Source organism: Odocoileus virginianus, chromosome 11, assembly GCF_023699985.2.
Source record: "Odocoileus virginianus isolate 20LAN1187 ecotype Illinois chromosome 11, Ovbor_1.2, whole genome shotgun sequence".
NCBI classification, from domain to species: domain Eukaryota; kingdom Metazoa; phylum Chordata; class Mammalia; order Artiodactyla; family Cervidae; genus Odocoileus; species Odocoileus virginianus.
Genome location: NC_069684.1, coordinates 33,743,504 through 33,766,395, shown reverse-complemented (window position 1 = coordinate 33,766,395; position 22,892 = coordinate 33,743,504). Strand labels below are relative to the sequence as shown.

Sequence of the window (22,892 nt, the reverse complement as noted above, 5' to 3'; positions counted from 1 at the left end):
ACGAGGTCATGAGGAAAAAAACCTGACAAGGCCGTCCAGGATATAAGGGATCCTCCAGGTTGGCCTCGGCTTCTACCCCACCCTGTATCCTCCCCGCTTTTCTGCTGTTGTTCTTGTTTGTCCTGCTGCGGATTCTTGTGTTGCCTGCCAAGAGCTCTCCTGCTCCTCTTTCACTGAATAAAGACCAACTTTAAACGCTAATTAATAAATCTCCTGGACGCTGGTACCCTATGAAGGGGCCAGGGATGAAGGAAATGCTTCAATTCAAACCCTTTTGCTGGCATTCTGGCTTGTTTGATAAATGTGCTCTCATTGCAAAAAATGCTCATGATTGTTCTAAACATCCTAAGCACAGTATGCTAACAAAAGAAACTATTAAGCACAGGCCCCTTCACGGGGTGAGAAAAGCTCCACAAATATGATAGCCACAAATGTGCCTAATAGAAAATACTTTCGATAGAGATTAGCTGGCGACTTCTTGCAGGTAGTTAACTTTTAGACTAAGAGGCTGTTTTGTGCCATATCTGCTGTTTTGGCAATCCTTTGCATTTCTGTTCTGTAAAAATGTAATCCTATCTAGTTCCCATGGAGATGACACCTAATAGAAAGAAAATAGATTAACCACAAAAAAGACAGGGTCGGCTACTGAAGTTGCTTAAAGTTGCACTAGGTGCAAGCCATAAATTGTCAACAGGCCTGAAAGCCAAAAGATATTATACACAGAGATTATCCATAAAAAAAGGCCCTAATAGGCACAGAGCCCTTTGGGGGGTGAGGAAGCCCTATTAGAGAATACAAAAAAATATTGTTTTAAAAGTGGTTATTAGATAAATGTTTGATTGATGTTAATGTGCTGAGGTTGTGCAGTGGAAACTATTGTTAATATAGTTGGAGATCTAGAAAAATAAGAGTTCAGCCCTAGTGTAAAAACAATAAGATAATTGTTCATTTTAACCAGGAGTGCTAAACAGGGGCTCCCTCACCAGAGCCGCAGAGTCTGTGTGTGCTAAACTTTTTAGATAAATTTAGCTGAGCAAAAAGACTGACTTTTATGTTAACAGGATTGTATTTCTATTATGTTGCAACCTGCTGTACCATAAGACTGCCACTGTTCTGTTTTCTGCTGAGCTCAAGGCCAGAAGATAATGTACAAAAAAATCTATGGGAAAAGACTCTCATAAACAATATACAGAGCACAGCTGGTTTCGTGAAGGACAAGCTAATGGAATGTTAAACTACATCTGTATGTTTATCTGCCCCTTAGAAATGTACCAACTTAGGGTATAAAGGTGATGGTGAAAAATAAAGCAACGGCCAGACTCTGCTGCTTATCCTGGTCTGGTCTCTCTCTCTCTCTCTTTTTCTCGCTGACGCCGTTCATCCTGAGGGTTCCCCTGGATCCTGCTGGGGCTGGACCCTGGCATTGGGGTTCCTAAGGCAAAAGTACAGTGTCAGGAGTGAATGAGATAGACACCATCTTTATGGAGCAAGTTAACGTTTAGGTGTGAAAGACAACAATTTCAGATACTAGTATGTTTTTGCAAGTGGGGGAAATATTAAGTAATTAGCAAAGATAAGAAGGTGAAAAAATCAGACAGAGACTGTAGGGCAATACTGAAGGGTAAATGAGAAAGAGCTGGTGAGCAGTCCCAAGTGTCTATTCTGTTCACAGTTGTACCTCAGCACCTAGAACAGCTCTTGGCCCACAGAGATGGCTGCATAAACATCCCTGGGATGAATACATGATAAACAAAAGCAGAGAAACAAATGTAGACAGTTAAAGCTTGACAACACATATTTAGGAAAGAGGAAGAAAAGTGAAATTAGTGTTTTTGAATGATGGGAACAGGAAAGAAGGAAAGCTATGACAAACCCAGAGAGCATATTAAAAAGCAGAGACATCACTTTACCCATAAAGGTCTACTTATTCAAAGCTATGGTTTTTCCAGTAGTCATGTATGGATGTGAGAGTTGGACCATAAAGAAGCTGAGTGCTGAAGAACTGATGAGTTTGAACTGTGGTGTTGGAGAAGACTCTTGAGAGTCCCTTGGACTGCAAGGAGATCCAACTAGTCCATCCTAAAGGAGATCAGTCCTGAATAGTCACTGGAAGGACCGATGCTGAAGCTCCAATACTTTGGGCACCTGATGTGAAGAGCTGACTCATTGGAAAAGATCCTGATGCTGGGAAAGACTGAAGGCAGGAGAAGAAGGGGACGACAGAGGATGACATGGTTGGATGGCATCAATGACTCAATGGACATTAGTTTGAGCAAACTCCGGGATATGGTGAAGTACAGGGAAGCCTGGCATGCTGCAGTCCATGTAGTAACAAAGACTCAGACATGACTGAGTGACTGAACAACAACAAAACAGGAAAGAAGGAGCTGGAAGAAACGCAGGGGTGACAGGTGTCTTTTCCGAAGCTTCTGCAGAGGACAGAGAGAGGGTCTGTGGTTAAAAAAAGAAGCCTGTAAGACTGATCTTCACTGGGCTGGGCAGTGGATTCAAAACCAGAAAAAGTACAGAAATCTGGATCTGCAGGATGAAGTTCTAGGGATCCACTTTACAACACTGTGAACAGACTTCACCCTGCTGAACCATACACTCAAAAACGGCTGTTGTTCAGTTGTTAAGTCATGTCCGACTCTGCAACTCCATGGATTGCAGCATGCCAGGCTTCCCTGTCCTTTACCATCTCCTAGAGTTTGTTCAAACTCATGTCCATCAAGTCAGTGATGCCCATCTCATCCTCTGCCACCCGCTTCTCCTCCTGACTTCAATCTTTCCCAGCATCAGGGTCTTTCCTAATGAGTCAGCTCTTACGATGGTAAATTTTGTGAATGTGTTTTTTTACCATAATAAAATAATCAAAATGAGAGAAAAGGGTTTGGGATCAAAAAGAAAGCTGATCTATACTAAAATCTTTAAAATATGTTTCATGAAAAGTATGAAATATGATGTAAAGGGTGATTTTTCATGAAACTTTTCATGGAAAGGATTTCTGTCAGTTCCAAAAAAAAACATCTACTTCTGATTTATTGACTACACCAAAGCCTTTGACTGTGTGGATCACAAAAAACTATGGAAAATTCTTCAAGAGATGGGAATTCCAGACCACCTTACCTGCCTCTTGAGAGTCCCTTGTACTGCAAGGAGATCAAACCAGTTGATCCTAAAGGAAATCAGTCCTGAATATTCATTGGAAGGACTGATGCTGAAGCTGAAACGCCAATACTTTGACCACCTATTGCAAAGAACTGACTCATTGGAAAAGACCCTGATGCTGGCAAAGACTGAGGGCAGGAGGAGAAGGGGACAACAGAGGATGAGATGGTTGGATGGCATCACCGACTTGATGGAAATAAGCTTGAACAAGCTCTGGGAATTGGTGATGGACAGGGAGGCCTGGCGTGCTGCTGTCCACGGGGTCACAGAGAGTCAGACATGACTGAGCGACTGCACTGAACTTACCTCCCTCCTGAGAAATCTGTATGCAGATCAAGAAGCAACAGTTAGAACCAGATATAGAACAATGGATTGGTTCCAAATTGGGAAAGGAGTACATCAAGGATGTATATTGTCACCCTGCTTATTTAAGTTATATGCAGAATACATCATGCGAAATGCTGGGCTGGATGAAGCACAAGCTGGAATCAAGACTGCTGGGAGAAGTGCCTATAACCTCAGATATGCAGATGAGACCACCCTTATGGCAGAAAGCGAGGAGGAACTGAAGAGCCTCTTGATGAAAGTAAAAGAGGAGAGTGAAAAAGTTGGCTTAAAACTCAACATTCAAAAACTAATGTGCAGCTAAAGCCCTAATACTTTGGGCACCTAACTGACTCACTGGAAAAGACCCTGATGTTGGGAAAGACTAGAGGCAGGAGGAGAAGGGGAGAACACAGGATGAGATGGCTGGATGGCATCACTGACTTGATGGACATAAGTTTGAGCAAGCTCTGGGGGACAGTGAAGGACAGGGAAGGCTGGCGTGCTGCAGTCCATGGGGTTGCAGAGAGTCAGACATGACTGAGTGATTGAACTAACTAACTGAGAAAGGATGAATGAATGCATGGAAGATGACATGGGACAGAAGATCACAAAGAAAACTGCGAGGAGAAATCCATCCCCCATTCCCCAGTTCAGGCAAAGCAGCATTTCTGAAGGAAAACAAAATGATGGGAGTCATAGCTTTTAAGGAGAAGAAAAACTGGAAAGGGATCTAACTTTGTGAAGCTTATCTCTAGAGAGAGAGATAATGAAGTCAGTGTAGGAGGAAAAACACTGAATTGTATTCACATGAAGGAAACAGAGCCTTTGTAGCAATTAACCTGCTATATAGTGAAGTAAAGTCGCTCAGTAGTGTCCGACTCTTTGCGACCCATGGACTAATGTAGCCTACCAGGCTCCTCCGTCCATGGGATTCTCCAGGCAAGAATACTGGAGTGGGTTGCCATTTCCTTGTCCAAATCTGCTATATAGCATGCTGTAATCAAACCATATCTGTAGCATATAATCTGTGAAACAAGTTGACTAAATGAAAGCAAATTTATTGGACCTTTATGTCATTATAAGCATTTAAAATGCGATTTTCATCACGCTTTGCCTTTTAAAAATAAATAAGAAAAACCATACAATTTGCATATTCTGAATAATGCATTCACTTGTGTACTATTTTTGGTAGAATGAAACTGATCTTAACCAGGTGAGATAAACATCTTCGTATAGGTCCCATTACCTCTTTGTGTCCATTTATTCCAGAACGGAAGCTGAGCATGGGCAGTGTGCATGTAGAACACCCTCATGTCTTGGGGGGCAAGCAGTTCAACAAAATGACAAGACTCCAAGAACTCTTTCTTACAGTTCAGGATCGAAGGCGCCTGCTCAGAAACGTGCATTAACCTTCCAGAGAGAAATGAAAACACTGCCACAAAGGTATCCTATGAAAAACATTCAAAATAAATGCACAGTGTTGAATTATGACTAGCAACATTTCCTGAATAAATTTCATCTAGATGTCTACTATGATCAATAACTTAAAACGCACACACACATGCATCAGGCAAAAGTAACAACAACATACTTCTTAGTTATCAATGTAAAACCTGCATTTTTCCTTCTGAAGTAAGTTCTGCCAAACGATACACCAGCTCACTCTATACCTACTAAATAGTGAATCCCTGGTGGCTCAGGCAGTAAAGAGTTTGCCTGCAACGCAGGAGACCTGGGTTCGATCCCTGGGTCAGGAAGATCCCTTGGAGAAAGGAATGGCAACCCACTCCAGTGTTCTTACCTGGAGAATTCCATGGACAGAGGATACTGGCGGGCTACAGTCCATGGGGTCAGAAAGAGTTGGACACAACTGAGAGTGACTAACAGTTTCCCTTTCACACTATATACTGTGTTCACTTGATTCCTTCTTCTTCGAAAACTGTGCTATGTACCTAACAGGACATTCTTCCCTTCACCTGTGCATATCTAGGCTTCGAGATCAAGCTTTAGATTTACTTGCTCCAAGACGGTGTCTTTGACATACCTCATAAGAATCATTTCTCTAATTCATTCCATTAGACATAAACATAGCCTGCTTATAATCAGCCACAGTCTGTATTGGCTAGCACTGGCATATGTTTTCCTCTCTAGTGTTAATTTGAAGATCTTAAAAGGAAAATGTTTTTCTAAAGCTTTTTTTCTTAAATCTCCATAGCACTTACTACAATACTATAAACACACTAGTTATTAGTAGTAAAACAAGCACATAACATTAGGGATATCTCGTGCTCCAATATTATAAAATCTTTAAGTTACAATTATGTTGTTTAGTTCAGTTGCTCAGTTGTGTCCGACTCTTTGCAACCCCAAGGACTGCAGCATGCCAGGCTTCCCTGTCCATCACCAACTCCCGGAGCTTGTTCAAACTCTTGTTCCATCTACTCGGTGATGCCATCCAACCATCTCATCCTCTCTTGTCCCCTTTTCCTCCTGCCCTCAGTCTTTCTCAGAATCAGGGTCTTCTCCAGTGAGTCGGTTCTTCACACCAGGTGGCCAAAGTATTGGAGCTTCAGCATTGGTCCTTCCAATGAATATTCAGGACTGATTATGTTGAGGTCTACACAAAAATTGGGCTTCCCAGATGGTGACAGTGGTAAAGAACCTGACAGCCAATGCAGGAGACATAAGAGATGCAGGTTCAGTCCCTGGATCAGGAAGATTCCCTGGAGGAGGGCATGGCAATCCACTCCAGCATTCTTGACTGGAGATCCCCATGGATAGAGGAGCCTGGTGGGCTACAGTCCATGGGGTCACAAAGAGTCGGACATGACTGAAGTGACTTAGCATGCACGCACTACACATAAATTAAGTAATCCCCATCATGTCAGCAAAACATGAACCTCAACTATTCTGTCCATATGAAAAGATAAATACTAAATAACTCTTTCACAATTTTACAAAAGATTACATCATCTCAACTTACCTGCTTTATAAAATCCAGTTGTTACAACCTGGAGTAGTAGGTATTGGAACTAAGATTGATATAAATAGAAATCAACATTTGGAGATTAGAATACGATGCAGGAAATTACTCTGCAGTGTTGCTTTTATCTTTTTCTTAATTTGGGAGAACTCAGGGATGCTAAGGAGAGAGAGGCACCCCAGAACCAAAGCAAAGCCAACTAACACTCATGTGCTGCTTCCTGTTTTCAGATGTTTTCTTTGTCAAGGACAGGAGAAACTTGAGATGCCTCATTAGCAGTTTTCTCCAGTTGTTTACCTCAAACTGTGGTTATGGAAATGTTCAGTTGTCACTTTTAAGACTCTACATCAAGATAAGGTCCCTAGGAAAAACCACCCTGGCTGATATGGCAAAACTTGTGAATTCTTACTGTGTTTTTGAAGTGTGCTCTGAAGCAATAGTGGCCAGCTCCTCCAGACTGCACAAGGTCATATCAGCTTGAGGTGCCCCATTCTGACTGAGAATCTGGAAAGACTCACTGTTTGCTAAGAAACACAGGAAAATAGATAGGTAGGCTGTTTCACAACAATATCTTTAGGAAGTCATTTTCATCACAATTAAAGTTGGCAAATTTTTTTAGGATAAGGGCACCTCGGAAGATTTTCCTTGAAAGATCAGTTTTTTCTTTCACCTAAAACACTAACAGGTGTATAAACTTAAGATTTTGAATTTATGAATTTGGCATGTTCTGGTTCATAGGGAACGAGATAAATTTAAAGTACCAAAACAAGGTACCGAAACCAAAAATTCTCAATATACACAGAGGGGATTTGCATGGCAGAAACACTACTCCAGTATTCAGGAATTATATATCATCTATGAAGCCACAGAGGTTTGTGCTACAGAACGTGCACTTTTAAAATCCCTTGAGAAGAAAATTGTCAAAAGAAAAGGTGTTTACAACCATTGCATTTTAATTTGGTAAATTCCTGACATGACATGACTGCATTTTAAAAGTATGTCTATGACAGGGAAATGTAAATGTATTTTCCCCTCAATAATCATAGAAGACAATATTCCTTTAAAAAGTGAATTTCCAAAATGTGGTTATGCCAAACTCTTACTCTCCCGAAATAGAAATAAAAATGCAAAATACTGCAACAAAAATACTAAACTACTACACAAATAGGGCTTCCTGGATGGCTCTGTGGTAAAGAATCCACCTGCCAAGCAGGAGAGGCAGATTCGATGCCTGGGGTGGGAAGATCCCCTGGAGATGGGCGTGGCAACCCAATCCAGTATTCTTGACTGGAGAATCCCATGGACAGAGGCACCTGGCAGAGGCGCCAGGGGTCGCAAAGAGTCAGACACGACTGAAGCGCATGCACACAGTGCTAATTTGAAAAACTAAGATGCCAGGGGCATCAGTGTAGATTTACTCATCTCACAGAGAACAGCATAAAAAACTCAAAACACTTCTGGGCGCAAAACCAAGCAGACAATGCTTCTGGCCTGGCTGCCATTTGTGAGCAGTGATGTGTGTGCAAGACTGTATTCTCAGCGTAGCCCATTCACCTTGTACACTGCGCACACAGTGAAGGGCGTAGGTAAGGGCATCCAGCGCGCTTGGTTTACCACGTCTTTCCGATGGGAAGTAGTTTTTCATTTCTTGGACAACCATTATAAGTTCTTCAGAAACTCTGTTTCGATCTTGCTGTTCACTGTAAGATACAAAAAAAAATTTTTTTCTAAATTCACACTTTGGATTACAATAGGTCAACTTTCACTGAACAGTGTATTTCGGGCCAGGCCTGCTTTCTGAGCACTTAACATGAATCAGCTCATTCAGTTCACAGATTTATTATCCCCTTTTTACATGTGGGGAATCACAGGTCAAGAAATTGGCAAACATCAGACCTTTTCTACTGTTTGAGTCCCACTTCAGCCTAGAGTCAGCAATTCCCTGACCTTTAACCTACTTATATAGTTAATTTCCTTCAGTGTCTCCAAGGTATTTCATTCCAAGCTGCTGGAGACTCCGGTAAACTTTTTTCCTAGGCTTGCAAACAAAATGCAAAAAGATGGAAGCCCGTCTTTCCCTTCTACTGACCCAGCAAAGAACAACAAACACATCAGTTCATGTCACCTGTTGCTGGTCTGCACGAATTTGCTCCGCAGCTCGCATTTCTGGCTCCAGAGCTCAGCAGCATCATTCCCGGGGGCCTCAGGACCACTGGCCTGTGGTCCTTCATGACGCTGATTCTCCCTGGGGTTCTGAGATTTACCACTAGACCTTTCTACATCTTCACAGGGATCCATCTTCGCACAGCAGCCCTCAGTCAGTCGCCTGCTCTTTGCTACTTTGCAATCGGCCACCGAACCGTATTTCTCATTGTGGTCCATGCCATCGCCTTAGAGATGTCAGTCATCATTAGCGGGCAATTACTGACCCTCTTCTCTGGGGGCACTTTTCTCCCCAGTACTTCCCTGCAATTTTGGATGTCTCCGCCCACCGAAGATCCATCCTGGAGGGGGAGGATGGAAATATAAGTGACAAGTGTCAACAGAAACAATTTGATTCTGGAAGCCCGGCTGTGGCTCCTGGGGTGGGCAGCCCTGGGGGAGACCGCGGCCCCGGCAGCCCCAATAATCGCCGCGCACCCAGGAACAGGACGGAGCAAGGAGCCTCTTGAAGCGCAAAGTTCTCACAGCGCAGGACAGGCTTGGGGCGACCGCGGCCGGCGGGCTACGAGCCCACCCCACCCGGGCCGAGCACTCACCCGCCGCCGCCGGCGCTGCTCACCCAGCGGATCCCACCCCGCGCGGTCTCGAGGCCCGCCGCGTGCCAGGCGACCGCCGGCACCACGCCCCCCGCGCGCCACGTGACACGGCTCCGCCCCCTGGGCCCGCGATTGGCCGCCTCCGCCAGCTCTATGGGTCCCCATTGGCCCGGGGGCGGGGTCCGCGCCGAGGCGTCCGGGTTACAGAAGCGGAGGCGAGGGAGCGACGGGCAAAGGCCTCAGAGTCCGTTACGTAACGCCGGGGGTTCCGCCTGATGACTGCACAAGACCAATCCTACCGGTCGGCGCGGAGGCAGGGGGCGGAGGGACCCTGAGGAGGCCCTGGTTCCCGCCCCCTTACGGCGTCGGGGGATGGGCCACGGGGGCCGCTGGAGCGAGCGCGACAGTGATAGGGCACCAGAGCCACCAATCACGAGGGGACGGGCCCCCGAGCGGCAGGGTGGGCGGGGTCGGCCCAGCCTCCACGTGACTGGCAGCTGCTCCAGGGAGCGCCAGCAGGTGTCCGGAGAGTGTTGCCGACGGGTTGGGCATCCGGAGGAGGGCGCTGGACGTTCTAGCGCAGCGCTTTCCTTGTGTCTTCTCAAGTTTCCATCTTTGTTAACGACCTTCTTGCTCTCACTCCTGCCAAAACTAAGTGAGCTGGGAGGATCAAGCCTGGTTTTCAGAAGTGGAATTCTCACAACTTGAAACATTTCCCTCGTCTTCCTAAAGTTAAAGATTTCATTTAGCAGCTGGAGAAAGACAAGTGTTTGTAAAAGACACTGTTTTGGAAAGGAAGTATAGCTGCTGCGAAGTCGCTTCAGTCATGTCCGACTCTGTGTGACCCCATAGACGGCAGCCCACCAGGCTCCCCCATCCCTGGGATTCTCCAGGCAAGAACACTGGAGTGGGTTGCTATTTCCTTCTTCAATGCATGAAAGTGAAAAGTGAAAGTGAGGTCGCTCAGCCGTGTCCGACTGTTAGCGACCCCATGGACTACAGCCTACCAGGCTCCTCCGTCCATGGGATTTTCCAGGCAGGAGAACTGGAGTGGGTTGCCATTGCCTTCTCTGAGGAAGTGTAGAGAAGCCCTTTAAAAGACACAGAGGGCTCTTTTTAATTGTGCCTCGACTTACCTGAAGTGGAAGGTGCTGTGCAGAGATTCTGCGCGTCTGCAGTGCCTGGTACAGAAATCTTCAGTATTGGTTGGATGAATTGAAGCAATTGTGCATAAAAGAGGAGGGTAAAGCGGAATGTGGCAGGCCATATTAGGTATTGAATGCATGTGTGCATGTACAGTGACTCAGTAGTGTCCGACTCTGCGACCCCATGGACTGTAGCCCTCCAGGCTCCTCTGTCCTTGGGATTATCCCGGCAAGAATCCTGGAGTGGGTTGCCACTTTTCCAGGGTATCTTCCTCACCCAGGGATGACCCACCGTCTCCTCTGGCTTCTGCATGGGCAGGCAGATTCTTTACCATTAGCATCACCTGGGAACCCTGGGTATTAGATAAACCACCATATTTTTTCAAATGATATTCACTCTCCTCTGAAGCCCTGTTTTGTTAAACTGCATTTATTCAGCAAATATTTACCGAAGGCAAGTCTGGGGATTGCAGGTTTTAATGGAGAACAGAGTTGTTTTCTACACACCACGTTTGAGATGTGTGTCATACATCCAAGTGGAGTGGTCAGGTAGGCAATTGAATTTGCCAGCTGGGAGCTTAGGGGAGAAACCAGGGGTGGAGATACAGCTTACATTTAAGGGAGTCATCAGAGCCTCTGGCGTTCACAGTGGTGGGTGAAATGGTGTCAGTGACAGAGTGCAGACAGAGAAAGGCCAAAGGCCAAGCTTCAGGGCATAGGGAGATAAGGTCAGGCAAAGAATAAGGAGCCATAGATAAGGCTAAAAGAAAGCCAGGAGTGTAGGGTCCTGGAAGCTCCATAATGAAGCATTTCAAGGAGACAGCTGGCAACTGTATCAAATGCTGGTGACAAGCAGGGTGAGACAAAGGCAGAGAATTTCCTGTTGGCCTTCACCAAGATGATGACCTTGGTTACAGATGTCTCAGTGGTGTAGACTGATGAGAAAGAGTATGTGTGATGGTGACTACAGGAAGACAGGGAGGAATTTTGCTGTGAAGAGCTATAGACAAGCATTTGTTGACTGGAGGCAGGGATGCAGGGATCACTATTAAGTGATGGCATGATCCAGTAGGAGGTGAATGACACAGAAAGGAAGAGCTGCAGATTAAGAGGCAATGACTGGAGAGAAGTCCTTCCTGAGGTTGGGAATCCACAGCGTTGCCCAGAGGCAGGCACTTCTGCCAACAGGGGATTGTCCGTGTGACTGTATAGAGCCAAGTAGATTTCTTTATTTTTATTTTTTTTCCATTTATTTTTATTAGTTGGAGGCTAATTACTTTACAACATTGCAGTGGTTTTTGTCATACATTGAAATGAATTAGCCATGGATTTACATGTATTCCCCATCCCGATCCCCCCTCCCACCTCCCTCTCCACCCGATCCCTCTGGGTCTCCAAGTAGATTTCTAAATGCACTTAGCTATTTAAAGGATGAGGGGAAAAAAATATTTCCTAATAATAATTATACCATAATTGGTTTACTTAGTAAATTCTAGTTTTACAGGTTGAATTTTCTGCTACTATGAAAAGCAGCTCAGTTGGAAGTAAGTTTGCTTATTTTTAAATGAGCTAAGCAGCCTGGTCAATTTTAAAGCAAATAATTAATCCTCATTCAAAACCAGTGAAAAAACTACCGTACTTTAAAAAACATTTCATTTGTGATGTAAATGTAGACTTATTGTGTAGGGGACACAACTCATTAGACTAGATGGTTGGATGGCATCATCAACTCAAGGGAGATGAGTTTGAATAAACTATGGAAGACAGTGAAGGACAGGGAAGCCTGGCATGCTGTAGTCCAGGGGGCCACAAAGTCGGACACAACTGACTAAACAAGACAGGGGAATCTGCCCACATTCTTTGACTGAAATGTCAACACAGAGGAAGATGTTCATAGAGGTTCCACTTCTCATTTGGGTGACAGGTAGGACTCCCTTCTACCTCTGAGGTGAGCCACAGTCAACTAAGTCACTTTGGTTGATGAAAGTGAGCAGAGCTGCTGGCTCCATATCCAGACGGGGGCTTTGAGAGCCAGTGCACAATTCCTGATGGTTCCTTTCTTCTGCAGTGATAAACTAAAATGAATGTTTACAGGAAGTTCCCCACCCCGTCTGCAGGAGCTGATGATAGTGCCTTCCTGCTGACTGGCATCGGACACAGAGCACAAGCGAGGAAAAAACTTGAAGCCATTGCGATTTCGGGGGTGTCTGTTACACAGCACACTTTCAGCACATTGAGTGGTAACAGATGGTGACCAAAAATACCAGCAAGTCCAGCAGATGTGTCTGGAGTGACCCCTGGGTGGGTGATGGGGCCCTTCTCTGCAACAGACAGTTAATGACAAGAAGAGCGTGAGGAAGGAAGAGTTTCCTTGTCTGGTGAACAGAGTCTGAGAGGCTTCTATCCAATAGGCCAGGAATCATCAGCAGATTCATGAATGGAGAGATCAAGAGCAGAGAGATTGCCTGGAGGCAGGTGGTTAAGTAGAATGAAAAGAGACATTGGCTGAGGACCCACCCTAAGGAACCCTGACATTTAAGGGATAAGCAGTGAAAGAGGAGCCCATTTATGGTAGATTTTCCTTTAAAATCTTGAAAATGATACCAAGGGTTCACATGTATTTCATTCTCTCAAGGTCCTGAACAAAAAGCAGAATTCTCAGTGCTTTTCCAGGGACATGACTGCCTGTCAGACAAGAAATGCAGTCACCATCTACCTGAGGCAATGGAAAGAAGTCAACCTCTTTTTCACTGGATTCTACTGAAAACTGACATTTCATTGTAAACATAAGCAAGTCTCCTTCCACCCATATTATATTGTTCTGTAGGGGTTGTAGAATAAGTGTGGAAGTATATTCAAGGGGAAAGAGATATGCTGAATGAAAACAAGAGACACAGTTTGGAGATGTCTATCCCCCACCTGGGTCAACTTCCCCACGTCCCACGTGGGCAGCTGTCTGATCCGACACATACTGGCCAGCTCTGCACAACTCATTTCTGAAAGACCATCTATTTAAGAAACTCAAAAGCCAAATCCTAAGTGTTTCAGTGACCATAAGGAAGCCGGTTCCCCAACATCTCCTCAGCTGAAGAGCACTTTTTTACACAGGGAGTGGGGTGTGAGGACATCAGGGTCCTCAGTCAATGAGGAAGGGGAGTCAGGGTCTATAAGGGAGGGGGGTGAGCAGTAGGGAACGCCGTTTCTCAGGACTTGGACCACGCGCTACTCCTCTATCAGGGACAAAGGCACCAGAGTTATGTTTATAAACACTTTATTCAGTTCATTATAGCAGGTGAGTTCCCAGCTAAACACACAGATACAGGTGGGGTATTCCTGGGTTAACGCAGCAGCCAGTGGGTTACACGGGACCAAGCACCAAAGCTGCAGAGTCAGACCTGGCAGAGACCTGAGACGAGGGTGGGCCACTGTCCAGACACTGACTGCTGTCCCCTTCTCCCAGCAGGGCACACCGCAAGGCACGTCTTCAACTTCATACCATTGCACTGACGTCAGGGGAACAGATGTTAAAGAAGTGGAACCCGGGTCCTGATGCACCTTAACTGCTGTCGCTTTGTATGTTACCAAGTAGCATGTGAACGAGACTTTGTGAACATTCTGGTCACAGTGAGCCCCAGGGTGCTAAGACTTCTTTCCCCCTCGGTGCCTCCTCGCCTGTTTTCATTCCTACCTGACTTCTTGACCTTAAGTCACTCACCCTGGTGTCCAAAGTCTCACGTACGCAACAAAAGTCTCTCAGCTGACAACACCTCTACCCAAAGCAGCATCTCATGCAGAAACTCTGTGACATCAAAGAAAATGTCTATTGTTAGCTGTCTCCTGGGAAGAGGGTCATCTACCCTGACCAATGCCTAGTAGAAAGTGAAATTTACAAGACAGATTTAGGGAGTGGAATATGGAAACAAACTCCAAGAAGCTGTTGTCCATGGGGACTGGACCAGAAAATGACCCATCTACAGATGGTCTCAAGTGAAGGCTACACAATTGCTGCTCACATAATTATTAGAAACATACTGGAGCTTACAGTTGATAATCTGCAAACTGCTGAGTAAAATGCTGCCCACAGGTAGGAGACGGTCAGTATCGAGCTCAAATCCTCTGTAAACCTCAGGAAAAATTCTAGATTAGAAGGGCAGTTGCAAGATCTATAGCCTTTCAAGGGCAGGAAAGGCCTGCCAGGATGTCAGAGGTTCACACAAAACATTACAGGTTTAATTCTGAAGGGCACCTTGAGTTCCACTGGTCACTTTTCTGAATTTATCTGTCAGGAACAAACTTGATGTCTGACTGGGATTTAACTTTTTGGCAAGACAGAAACTTTGGTCACAGCCATCGTTCTATAAAAATGTTTTAAAGAGGTTATTATTTCTGATTAAAACAATATTTTTAGCAAGTGATACATAACAGTAACAAGAAAGTAAACATCTTCATATCTAATGTAAGAGCAAAAACTCTTTACCAGTATCTTATTTTAAAATACAGCAAAGGAGTCAGTAGTGTCTATAAACAGTAGAGAGTTCTGCTATAGGGAATCAGAAAAAGAGCAAAATAAGGCACAGCCTGTTATTGTCACAGATTTGTGTTAGGCAGTAGTGTTCTTTCTGGAAGGCACAAATTGGAATCTGATTACCCAGAGGTTTAAAATGAGGGTAATGTCATATGATGAGGACAGTTAACTTGGAACAAATTTCCTTAACTGCAGTCAATGGCAATTAACCAGACAACATTACTGCTAGGTTGTAACACTCTGCAACTAAAGAAGTCCTCTCCATCAGCCCACTTGTAAATCTGAAAAGGCACTGTGCAAAATGGAGGCTGGGCTGACCATGCTTCTAGTTTGGAGTGCATATTACAAAACAAAGGCACATCTAGGAAACAAACTTTACAGTCACTAACAGAAAAATAATCATTTTAGATAGAACAGTAGGCAAGCTTGATAATATAGCAGGTTCTAAATCAAAAGTCTTGAAGAGGTTTCTTGAACAGCAGGCTGGAGTTTCACTGGTTCTTCAGGAAGAGATACTCCACACTAGTAAGCAGAGAAGATTAAAAAAAGGAGGGGGGAGTGGGGAGAATAGCTGTTTAGTCTTTCAGTGCAAACACAGAATAAACACCAAACACTACAGTCTAAGTGTGAACAGAAATTCAATTTCTGGCCAATTTCCTACTAGTGGTTTCTCTACATCTTGTGGAAGATTAGAGGAGGCTGCTGAAGAAAGGATCCAAGACATGCTTCTTTAAATAGTTCTCATGTACTGGGCTACTAATGGCAATGGGCTGTTCCGATACTGTCTACAGTAGTAGTAATGGTTATAATAATAGTGTTAATGATAGTGTGGGTGTATATATGTTTCTTTATATAACTATTATTATTATATGCCAGGCACCATTCTAAGCACATTTTATATATTAACAGCTTTGTCCTCATAATAAACATATGAGGTAGGTAGTAGTATTATTGTCCCCATTTTATAAATGAGGAAATTGAGGTTCAGAGATATGAAATTACTTGTTGAAGGCCACACAGCTGGATTGTAAAGTAGAGTAATCAGAAGTAGTCCATGCTCTTCGTCACTCGGCTATACTATTTCTCATGAAAGGAAACATCTGATGAAAGTATATTCAGAGATCAAACTTATGGATCAGGATAATGTTTATATTGAAAATCTCAGATTCAGCACTCAAGTATTTATAACACTTACTAATGAAAAGGAAAACCTTTGGGATACATTAACATCTCCAAGGGAACTTTTATTCTGAGCTCTTGTACATGAAGTCAAATGTGAACAGACAAGACTTTCTGCAATGAGTTTGGAGCAGGAGAACTCACCGACAATGATAATGATGATGATGACCACAACGGTGATTCCTATCGCCCACATCTGTAACCAAATATACGTCCACTTCAAATTCAAACCCAGAGATTAACGTGCCAACTGAAGAGTACCATTTAGTGTCATTCTAGTCACAGAAGGAGAAGTTAAGGTGCCCACCCATCCCAAATAGTCATAATTATTAAGGCCTAAACTTAATGTTCTTATTAATGTTCAGATAGGTGCTGACGCTCACCTATCTGCTTTTTTATAACATGTTCAAATGGTTTATGGTCCCTAGATAGGCATGTCTGTGGATACATGGATTAAGCCTGTGTCAGGTATCAGAAAGTGTCACTCTTCCAACCCAGGAAGGGATGTGACTGCAGCCCACTTTGGGCCCTGCTCCTCATATGGTGCTTCCTGCTTTTCTGTGGAGCATGCTGCAGCTCTCCAGCACCTCTTTCCTTTTACCCTGGAGCCATTTGCACCTGTGTGCAAACTGACCTTCCTGTTCCAGCCCTCTCCTGTCAGTCTGTGTAAAGGGCTGGAAGGGGTTGCTGTCTGTGACTGATTCTGGACCTGCCTGGTTCTACAAACTTCTGAAGGTCAGCCACAAAGCATGGAGCATTCTCAATTGTGGGGGCAGAAAAACAATATGTAGTCAGAGTTTTAGATTCAAAGTCAATGCAAATTTCTGTGTGGGAAGGCAGATTCACCTCTAAGGCTCATGAAAGTCCAGTATTTGTAGCCTTTGTCTACCCCCCCCAAGACAAGACAGTGACTTGATATAAAGACCAGTTAAAAGCGAAGTACCTTGCAATTCTTCCACCAGTATTTTCTCTTCAACTTGGCAGCACTTGTTTCAAATTGGGAGGCTCCTGCCTGCAGCGCATCTGCACGGTCATCCAACTCAGAGAGCTTCTGGTCTCTTTCCAACACTTTATCCACATTGACTCTCATGATGTCCACCACCTGAAGAATATGGTCACATTCAGGTACAAGGAAAGGAAGGAGAAATGCAACTCCGCAATGAAGTGTACTGGCATTTTTTTTTTTCAGGTCAGCTCTTTACGCTTTTGAGTCAAACTTTCATTTAAAAAAAAAAGAAAAAAGGGTTGACTGTTTCATGATAAAAACACTCAGCCAATTAGGATAGAAGGGAACTTCCTTAACATGTTACAGGGTATCTGTGGAAAACAAACAGTTAACATCCATGCTCAATGATGAAAGACAAGGAGGCCCACCTTCACTACTGCTGTTCAACATTGTACTGGAAGCTCTGGCCAGGAAAAAAAATTAAAAGGCATCCAAATTAGAAAAGCTTCCTGGTGGCTTCCCTGTGTCTCAGCTGGTAAAGAATCTGCGTGCAATGCAGGAGACCTGGGTTCGATCCGTGGGTTGGGAAGATCCCCTGGAGAAGGGAACGGCTACCCACCTCAGTATTCTGGCCTGAAGAATTCCATGAACTGTACAGTCCATGGGGTCGCAAAGAGTCATAAACGACTGAGCAACTTTCACTTTCCTTTCAAATTAGAAAAGAAGTAAAATGATCTCTGTTTGCAGATGATTCCATGTACAGAAAATCCCAAAGAATCTACCAAAAATCCCTACTATAGTTAGTAAACAAACTCAGTAGTTTTAGGGTACAAGATCAACAGCCATAAATTAGTGTGCTTCCATAACTAGCAAAGAAAGGGAAATCAAGAAAACAATTCCATACAATAGCACCTCCAAAAATAAAATACCCAGGGATAAATTAAACCAAGGAGGCCAAAGACTTGCACGCTGAAAACTACAAAACACTGCCAAAAGGAACTAGACCTAATGAAATGGGAAGACATCCCACTTTCATAGGTTGAAAGACTTAATTTACAGTGTTAAGATGGCAAAATTCCCCCTAGTGATGTACACATGTATAGATTCAATTCAATCTATCAAAATTCCAATGGCTTTTTTTTTTTTGCCTAAATGTAAAAACTAGTCCTCAAATTCATATGGAATCCCAAGGGGCCTTGAACGCCCCAATATTGAAGAAGAAAAACAAAATTGGAGGAGTCATACTTTTGAGTTTCAAAACTTGGTGCTTGGACAGCCACATGTGAAAGAATGAAGTTGGACCCTTACCTTACCTCACGTGCACAAATTAACTCAAAATGGATCAATGACCCAAATATAGAGCTGAAAACTATAAAACTCTTAGAAGAAAACATAACTCTACAACTTTGGGTTTGGCTGTGGATTTGACCCCAAAAGCGAGAGCAACGAGGGAAAAAAATAGATATTCTGAATTTCATAAAAATTAAAGTCTTTTGTGCTTCAAAAGACATTATCAGGGATACGAAAAGCCAATCCACAGAATGGCAGAAAATATTTGCAAATCATATATCTGACAAAGATTTAACATCCAGAATATATAAGGAACTCTTTATCAACCAACATTAAAAACAGACTACCCAATTAAAAAACTGGTGATGGTCTTGAACAGACATTTCTACAAAGAATTTATACAAACAGCCAACAACCACATGAGAAGATATTCAGCATCTCTGATCACTAGGAAATGCAAATTAAAACCACAAAGAGTTACTAATCCATACTCATTAGGATCAGTTCAGGATGGCTATAACCAAAATAGTAGAAAATAACAAGTGTTAGTGATAATGTGGAAAAATAGGAACTCTTGGACATGGCTAGTGGAAAGGCAAAATAGTGTAGCCACTGTGGAAAAGTGCGACAGTTCCTCAAAAAGTTAAATACAGCATCACTATGGTGGTGGTTTAGTCACTAAGTCATGTATAAATGACTCTTGTGAGCCCATGGACTGTAGGTCACCAGGCTCCTCCATCCATGAACTTCCCAGGCAAGAATACTGGAGTTGGTTGCCATTTCCTTCTCTAGGGGATCTTCCCTACTGAAGGATGGAACCTGCATCTCTTGAATTGCAGGTAATCTCCTCCATTGCAGGCAGATTCTTTACCACTGAGCCACCAGGGAAGCCCTTAGATACATAACCAAGAGAAATGAAAATAGATGTCCACATAGAAGCTCACGTGCAAATGTTTATAGTAACATGATTCATAACAGCCAAAGGGGGAAAACAACTCAAAAATCTATCAACAGACGAATGGATAAACTGAGGTATCCATCTGCAATGGAATACTATGCAGCTACAAAAAGGAATGATGTACTGACAGACGCTACAACAGAGATGAATATCGAACAAATGATGCTAAGTTCAAGAAGCCTGACACAAAGGCCACGCATTGTATTATTCCTTTTATATGATATATCCAGCACAGGCAAAACCACAGAAACAGAAAGTCAATTAGAGGCTACCACTCTGGAGGAAGAGGGAATGGGACGTGATTACTAAATGCCTACAAGGTGTTCTTCAGGGGTGAGGAAGAAACTGGAGCGAGACAAAAGGCATGGCCGCAGGGCATTGTGAACACACCACATGCCACTGAATTACACAGTCTAAGGCGGCTATTATGCAAATTTCCACATTGTGAATACATCACATGCCACGAATTACACATTCTAAGGTGGCTATTATGCAAATTTCCACTTCAGTTAAAAACAAAACAAAATTCCCTGGTAAAGAAAAAGTACCAAGGGGAGGGAGGGGATATGTGTATACCTTTGGCTAATTCATGTTGAGGTTTGACAGAAAACAACAAAATTCTGTAAAGCAGTTATCCTTCAACAAAAAATAAATTAATTTTTAAAAATGTAAAAAAAAAAAAAAGAAAAAGGACCCAATTTGAGTTCATAAGTAAACAGAAGTTTCATGGAAGATGGAATTAGAATGGGTTTCTTAGCATGAAACTGTAAAAAATTCAGAATTTAGTTCATAAACAAAACCATCGGACCAAAATATTGCCATAAGACTTAACAATGGGATCTAACATTAGTTTAAGTCTGCTTTTTAAGATAGGTAAATGCAGAAAGACCAAGACAGCCTTGCTCGGCTATGATGGCTTTTAGGACTAAGGAAATACGAGCCTGAATTTCTCAAATAGTCTTCCACTGTAGGTCTGCATGTAGAGGGCAAAAGAAAAGATGCTCTGAGGGCCTCCCAACCTAACATTGCCACAAACACATTGCCACACAGTCCTAAAACTGCTGGGTTAGAGCAGTTTGCCAGCACCCACCTCCTGCACAGCACTGGATGGCAACAGACAGAAATTTGCTGGGCTGGGTAACTGGTAAAAAGCATCCTGATGAAAAATTTGTTCAGAAGGATTCATCTGAGCTTCTGCAACCTATAGACCTCATCCTTAAAATTTTATTATTTTATAAAGCAGTTCTTTTTTCTTCTCTAATGTTTAATTTATTGTGGCAAAATATACATCACCAAGTGATTCTTGGGAAGAATGTCCTCAGGGAGAAGAGCCTGTACTTTAGGTGTGTGATTCGGTTTAAGGAAAACAGGCCTGAAACCAGGAGGATGTGACTTCTCAGAAGCTTAGAAAAGAGCTCCCAAAACAGTAGGGGTCAGATTTTTGCTACAGTTAGGATAGTCCAAATTTACTTTACGTTCACACTTCTATGATACTTTTCCTAAACAGAACTATTCCCAGAGTGTTCTCATGTTGGCTTCTAATTCAGATTTTCAACATTTCAGAGAAATACCTCATCCACTTGATTTTGTGTCTGCTGAAGTCTTCTACTACTGCCAGCAGCAGCGCTTGAACCTGCCGGTGCACTTGTAGTCCTAAAACATGTAAAGACAGGCAAGAGTAAGTTAGGATTCCAAACACATTTCTGTTAAGTATGTGGATATTTTCCAGGACTCTCAGTGTTAGAAATTTCAGAACTAAAGCTGAAAATGAACATCCTTTCTGCAGCAGTTAACAAAGGTTCTAAAGACATCTCTTATAATTCCTCTAAAATTTCAAAGATTCACCCACATGTTAAAAGTGACCGAGGTCTAAAGTGAAGGTTTAATAGGTTCTCCTTTGTATCACTGAAGCATCTGATCCTCACATGAAAGTCAAAGTGTTAGTCATTCAATGGTGTCTGACTCTGTGACCCCATGGACTGTAGCCCACCAGACTCCTGAGTCCATGGGATTCTCCATGAACTGAAGACAGTTCTTCAGAGTGATGAACAATTACAGAACACCCTTTTTCCAGTATAGAGAAATAGACTCACTTAGAGAAAGAGAGTCAGGAACACTAGGATACAGGGAGTGGGGGTGGTGTGAGTGGCAAAGATAAGATGAAGCAAGGCTCCCTCTCTTGAAAGATACTTCTTTTAAAATCCTCATTGAATGCTTTACTTTTCCCCCAGACAGATCTTTTTTGAGCACTCTGGCTTGGAAGTCCTAATTGCTTCCATGACCTGGTTGGCAATACTTTTGATTTTTCAGAGATACCTATATATCAGTCTTGCCTACAGCCTTGCCTTCGCCTGAAGATCCTTCCTGTGTCTTAGAGAGGTCTCTTCCCTGTGTCTTTCCTACAACACCCACTGATTCATTGATTCAACAGACAGTTATTTTATACCTACCATGTGTCAAAGGTCAGGGATGCAGCAGACCCCACCAGGCCCTCAGTTTATTTTCTGATAGATAACAATAAAGGGTCATGTACTATGCATTTGCTGCAAGCATTTTCTCATTTAGTCCTCAAAACTCTTTGAGGGGGACACTACTACTATTCTCATTTTACAGAAAACTAAAGTAAGGTTTAGAAAGTCGACACCACCGGCTGCACTGGAGCCTGTGTTTAGACCAGGTTCTGTATAATTCTACGGATCTAGATTTTAACTGCTGCGATCAGCTGGCACAGCAGCCTCAAGCAGGAACCCTCCAGAGGAGGGGTGTCCCTCGTTCCGGGAGGAACCGTGGGAAAGCACCCATTCCTTTCTCCTCTGTAGGTGAGCGACGAGCAGTTTGAGGCGGTCCTTGTGATTTCTGACCCTTAGCATTCTCTGAAATGTTACCACGGGAAATTCCTGTTTTCAAGGGCCATTACAAGAATGCTTCTGTTTAAAAGGAGAAGGCCCACGGTTCTGCGCCTGAGCCCTCTAAGACCACAGGTGCTTCAAGACGGGGCGGAGGTCCTTCTTCCCCTTGCAACTTCCGGAGTCCAGCCCAACACCAGGCGGGGAGCAGGCGCTCCAGGACGAGGGCAGTGGTCACAGTACCCCTCAGTGAACTTGGGGGGCAAGGAGGGGAAGAAGGGGAAGGGGGTCGGAGGCGAAGCAGGGGTGGCGGTGGAATTCTCCCTACCTCTGGGAACCCCCGGCCGCCCCGCCCTCACCCCTTCCGCGTCCGGCCGACGGCCGCGGGGCCCTCCAGCGCGGCCTGCGGCGCCGCAGTGCCGACCTGGCCCGTATGCAGCCCGCACCCCCGGGGGCCACCGCCCAACCCTAGGCCTTGGGAGCCCCCGCGCACAGCCGCGCGGAGAGCACCCGCGTCCGAGGAGCGGCAGGCGGGAATCGGGCCGGGCAGGGGTCCCAGGCGCTGGCCGCGGTCCCCCGGACCCGAGGGCCCTCCGCGTCGCGTCCTGTCACTCACATTTTGGCGGCGGAGGCAGCTAGCGTCTCAGAATCGGCTGACTGACACTGCGGAACCTGGGGCCGGGGACCTGGGCGGGGCGCCGGCGGCGCAGGGGCGATGACGTCACCGGGAGGGGCTGACGGGGTGAGCCGGACGCGCGAGGCCGCG

The 22,892-nt window shown here is 44.2% G+C and overlaps 2 protein-coding genes across 2 annotated transcripts in view; both read right to left on the bottom strand.

The window, feature by feature from the left end:
* PER3 (period circadian regulator 3) overlaps window positions 1-8,171 on the bottom strand; it is a 70,594-nt gene extending 62,423 nt beyond the window's left edge. The window contains 2 exon segments of the mRNA XM_070474237.1: window positions 4,742-4,943; window positions 8,033-8,171. Coding sequence (XP_070330338.1) covers window positions 4,742-4,943; window positions 8,033-8,074 — 244 coding nt within the window. The 5' untranslated portion in view covers window positions 8,075-8,171.
* Window positions 8,172-13,636: 5,465 nt separating this feature from the next.
* On the bottom strand, window positions 13,637-22,851 carry VAMP3 (vesicle associated membrane protein 3). Its single transcript, XM_020901206.2, has 5 exons — window positions 22,743-22,851; window positions 20,852-20,933; window positions 17,030-17,188; window positions 16,231-16,282; window positions 13,637-15,429 (listed from the first exon to the last, which is right to left on the bottom strand). Coding segments are annotated over exons 1-5 (315 nt in total). The 5' UTR covers window positions 22,745-22,851; the 3' UTR covers window positions 13,637-15,409.
* Between the last annotated feature and the right edge of the window lie 41 nt (window positions 22,852-22,892).